Raw genomic sequence first — 5,348 nt, 5'->3', positions numbered from 1 at the left:
AAAGCAAATTCGTATCAGCGACAACATGTGCTTTTGCCCGTGGACTCTTCCTGAAGAGAGGCTATAGAAGCTGCTACTGTCAAACATTCCCTTTAACAGTCACTTGAGTACGGTAGCGACAGACCTGCATATATTCAGCTGACATAAGAAAGAAATGGTGCCTCCTTTTCAAGTGCTTGCAAACAAAGTCCCCTATCATATGCTCTGATTAATTGCTAGACCTTACAATTATATGGACTTCCTTCATAGTATGATGACAGATGTTTCCCATTATCAAACCATCACTGGAGACTCAAACCATTTTGATGAGCTGAACAAGTAAAACTGTTCTGTTTAATTTTTTTACTCAATCAAAACAGCTTCTCCTTACAGTACATGACACCTGATCCATTCTTTCAATCCTAAAGACCAGCCCAAAGGACATTAAAGTATCTAGCACACGAATGAGATGCACTAATAGCTTTAGATCGTGCTGTTCACCATTATGTGATAACAAATCTTTGAACATTCTCACATGTTAACAAAGTAAAATTTCCACTGATTAAATTGGCACTGTTTCAACACATTACGACATACTGGCAAGATGTCCCTTTCAAACATAATTCTCACAGCCATTAGCATCAAAACCCCAAGCTTAAAATTCTTAAGCATGGCATACCCAACAAAAATGTCATTGTAGGGGGGAAAAGCTCATCTAAGGAAAAAGTGGAAAAACAGAAGCACAGTAACTGAAACAAAAAAAAAAGTTAAAACTGATTATAAAAGAAGAGTAAGTACCTGGACAGGAGTAATCAGAAATTCCACTTCATATCATTCTAGACGATGTACACTACCGCGTTGTCAAAGGAGGCATTTTGCATGTATAGTTTCGAAACATAGCATTCTCAAATATTCATGAGAGAGTTGACCAAACCAAATAGCAACAACAATAATTCACTTCACCAGTAATCTCCACATGAACAAATTCCATCCTTGAAGTGATGGAAACGGTTTGAATCTCTCACAATAATTTCCCTCTCTGTAATCACAGATATGAGCTTAGTGGCAATGTGGCAATCACCACAAACACGCAGGTTCTTGAAGATTCGAAGTGGAAATTTAGGAACGGTGCTGATGATTCCGAATGCAATGGCCAATCGCTCACTGTGACTTGTAAGAATATCCTCCTTTTCGTCATCCTCGACATCTTGCAACACATATCTATAATCAGGAATGTAACCCAGGGTTTTCATTTTTGCAGTCAGAATCCTCAATTCATTATAGATCTCCTCATATTTTGGATGGGTTTGGTTGCCAGTGTAAAAGACATCAAAAGCATTATTCACTTCGATTGAACTCCAACCAGGAGTTTTCCTCAAGCCCCTGTCTCTGGCATATGATCTGACTTCACCCATTACATCCCATTTTCCAGCATTGGCATAAATATTAGACAATAGAACGTAATAACCAACATTCTCCGGATCAACCTCAAACAAGCGGTCCGAAGCTAAGGTCCCCAATTCAGCATTTCCATGTATTCTACATGCACCAAGAAGAGCACCCCATACAGAAGCATCAGGACGTATAGGCATGTTTTGGATAAAATCATACGCCTTTTCTATCAAACCAGCTCTAGCAAGCAAATCAACCATGCAGCCATAATGCTTTAAACCTGGTTTAATCTTATACTTTTCCTGCATCACCTGAAAGCTACATTGACCCTCATCAACCAAACCAGCATGGCTGCAAGCAGACAATAAGGATACAAAGGTTATATGATCTGGCTCAACTCCCTCTTTTTGCATTTGTTCAAATAATTTTAAAGCTTTGCCACCATGCCCATGAAGACCATGGCCAGATATGATGGCATTCCATGGGACTGAAGTATTTCTTGGAATGTCGTAGAACAATGACATCGCATCATCAAGTCTCCCGCATTTTCCATACATGTCGATAAGGCAGGTCCCCACAAAGACATCTGCTATAAGGCCATTTCTAACAATGAGCGCATGAATTCTCATGCCTTCTTTCAGAGCTCCTGCGCTAGCACAAGCTGTTAGAATACTCACCCAAGTTCCTTCATTTGGAGTTATGTCTTCACACTCTCCCATCAGGTGATATGCTTCAATTGCTTCACTTGCAAGACCATTCTGAGCGTAACCTGTAATTAAAGTGTTCCATGAAATAACATCTTTGGCAGGGAGTTCTTCAAACACTTGAAGTGCATAATCTACATAGCCCAGTTTCGCATACATGTCCACAACTGCATTTCCAAGTACTACATCCTCCAAAAGCCAACCCCTCCTGAGAGTGAAACAGTGAAGAGACTTGCTATTTCGCAAATCATTTACCTGAGCAAAGCTTGAAGCTAAACTAACTACTGTCAACAAATCAGGCTTTAAACCAGTTGACTGCATCTCTTTAAAAAACAAACACGCAGTAACTGGATCATTATTCTGCTCATATGAGGCAATAATTGAGTTCCATGAGACTACATCTTTTACAACCATGCTCTCAAATATTTGTTGGGCATCTCCCAACTTACTGAACTTAGCATACATGTTTATTAGAGCGTTATTCACAAATAAATCAAATTCCAACCCATGCTTAATGATATATAGATGAATCAATATCCCACTCAATGAATCATTAAACTGAGCACAAATTGCAAGGAGACTGCATACAGTTATAGAATCCATCTTTATTCCCTGCGACCTCATAGCAGACAAAATATCCAGTGCTTCAGCTGCATTCCCATTCTGACAATACCCAGAAATCATTGCATTCCATGAGCCCGTATCTCGGAATGGCATATCATCGAAGACCTGACGAGCAACACCTAAGTAGCCATGTCGAGCATACATGTGTACCAAGGAAGCGGCAACGAATACGTCAGATTGAAAACCCAGCTTCATAATTGAGCAATGGAACCTTTTTCCTTCCAATACATTTCCACAAGCTTTCAGCAGCGGAGGAAAAGTATAAAAATCAGGTCGAAGATCAGAGGATAGAAGAAACTTGCGGTAACAATCTATAGCGGCACTGAAAAAACCATAACGGACATAAGCAGACATCATACAGTTCCATACGAAGATATCTTTCTTTGGGATCCAATTGAAGGTGCATCGAGATAAGAAGACGTCACCAAGATGTAAATAAAGATTCACTAGTCTGGTGGAGAAGAACTTATTTTGAGCTTTCCCTGATACTAAAAGCTGAGCATGATGACAATTAGCATGATCCATTTTTGTGTGAGACCGGACCAAAAGATCAAAATCCCTCTCTTCCTTCTCAACCCCAATGAAATCTGATTCGAGTTGCAGAGCATTTGTGGAGAAGAAAGAGCAAAGAGATCCAGCATATGGAAGAGAGTCACAATGATACTTATCTCTGTTTCTTCGCATCACTCTGAGGAATAAAGGAAACCAAGATATCACAGGTACCAAAAGAATAAAAATGCAAAGTCATGATTTTCTTTTTCTAGCATTACATGAATATTTAACAGGCTTTTGTGAAATAAATTTAACATAATCAAGCCCAATCATTTTTCATCTGAGCAATTCCTCATTAAATCGACCTCAATCTTTCTTGTTCCTTGGGTACACATGCATGAAATGGCAAGAACAAATGATGTCAATCTCTCTCTCTCTCTCTCTCTCTCTCTCTCTCTCACTAACATTAAAATTAGCCCCACGAACGATCAAAGAATATCTGCACTCAAACCAAAGAGTGAACATAATAATATGATGGACATATGATTTAACATACATTATTTACCTCAAGACATAGGGAAATGTCCGCAATCTCCAGAAAAATAGGACACTTCTGGTCACTTTCATTGATCAAGCTTACATGGTTGGATCTCCAAAACTCCAAGGGATATCCACGCGATACTGACTATAAAAACACATGCCGTACAGGTTTTTTCTTCCTTTTCCTGAAAATGGGATATATAAGCTTCAAAGCAGAAGAAAGAATCGAAAACTACCACATCTTCCGTCAGAATTATGATATGTCCAACACTCATCAATATCATTTTCACACTTAACAGAGCATTGTTTCCCCTAAATTGTCAACTGACGGAGAATAGTAAAGACGGTATTTGAGAGGTAACCATCGTTCAAGCATATCGTCCACAACTAGAACAAGACTAATGAAATTAAACCCACAATCCAACCTGGGTAACGTAGTTGCGAGCAGATTCCAACGTCAGGTCATAGGAAGGATGAAATCATCTTGCCTCTAAATCATGAAGTTGCCAACTTTCGTGTGAATCACTAAGATTTTGCAAATGGGTAATTTTCACAAGCATATAGGAGGCATGGAGAGAAGTAGATAGAAGACTTTACCGCCGCCAGTTGAAGATTGCGCGCGGTACCCAACTCACAACATTAGGAATCGCCGAATTAGAGTGAGCTGAGGAAACAGAGGCGGCAAGGCAATGGTAAGACGTCGAGAGAATGTGTACTGTGTTGGTTTGATCGCTGGCACGCGGCTGCTGCTTGAAATTGTTTGGTGGGAGGGAAAAGACGGAAAACGGGAGAAACAAATCAAAAGAAGGAAATGCTTGCTTATATCAAGTTATCTTTTTTAATTAGTAAAAACGTGGGAGCGGCAACACTCTAGCGTTCTTATGAAAAGAGGATACGATGTTTGTGTTTTTTTGGTCATATGATGTTTGATTTGAGTCGCAGCTATTTCATGCCAATCTCATTTCGAAACTTCTAGATTGGCGAGCCCACCCTACTAAGACACCGGTAGCAGAAGGTGTCTCCACTAGATGCATGCCGCAATTAATCAACACCATAGGAGTCATTTAAAGGACGATGAGAGTGAGACTGTCATAGGATGACGATATTGCTCTGTTTAGAGATTTTAGCCTATTGAATGACAAAATATAAGAGCCGATTAAATGACACTCGAAATGCGAAGTATGTCAAAAGTCCTTATAACACTAGAGTTTCAATCAAGTTTCAAGAGAGACCTTTGTGAAGTGACATGTAAGTTGAGACTTGTCTTTTACATCTATAACGTTTATGAATTTTGGCTCAATATGTAATATGATTTTTAAACTTTAATCCAATATATAATATGATATATGAATTTTTAATTTATTCAATGTTGTATGAACTTTTGTTACATGTTCAATTTAATCCCAGATTATATGAAAATATTCAATATTGTCCTTGAATTTGAATTAACAAAATAACTACATTAAATATTTTCAAAAATTTTGAGGACTAAATTGGATATTTATCAAAAGTTTAGGAACCATATTAAATAAATTACAAAATCGAAAATTACATTATACATTGAGCTAAAATTAAGATCACATTGTACAAATTAAATATTCATAAATCACATTACAT

General features: G+C 38.3%; 1 protein-coding gene across 3 annotated transcripts; it reads right to left on the bottom strand.

Moving 5' to 3' along the window:
- Window positions 1-788: 788 nt before the first annotated feature.
- On the bottom strand, window positions 789-4,504 carry LOC115757364 (pentatricopeptide repeat-containing protein At4g33990). 3 transcript variants are annotated; one of them, XM_048278260.1, is made up of 3 exons: window positions 4,029-4,504; window positions 3,757-3,916; window positions 789-3,387 (listed from the first exon to the last, which is right to left on the bottom strand). In XM_048278260.1, the coding sequence occupies exons 2-3, from the start codon at window positions 3,816-3,818 to the stop codon at window positions 939-941; spliced, it is 2,511 nt and encodes an 836-aa protein (XP_048134217.1). In that variant the 5' UTR covers window positions 3,819-3,916; window positions 4,029-4,504; the 3' UTR covers window positions 789-938. The 3 variants fall into 3 exon arrangements, with proteins under 3 accessions (XP_048134217.1, XP_048134216.1, XP_048134218.1); XM_048278259.1 differs by having other exon boundaries at window positions 4,157-4,504; XM_048278261.1 differs by having other exon boundaries at window positions 4,329-4,504.
- Window positions 4,505-5,348: the final 844 nt, after the last annotated feature.

This window comes from Rhodamnia argentea, chromosome 4 (assembly GCF_020921035.1).
Source record: "Rhodamnia argentea isolate NSW1041297 chromosome 4, ASM2092103v1, whole genome shotgun sequence".
Classification (NCBI taxonomy): domain Eukaryota; kingdom Viridiplantae; phylum Streptophyta; class Magnoliopsida; order Myrtales; family Myrtaceae; genus Rhodamnia; species Rhodamnia argentea.
This window is presented reverse-complemented; position numbering and strand designations above follow the sequence as displayed.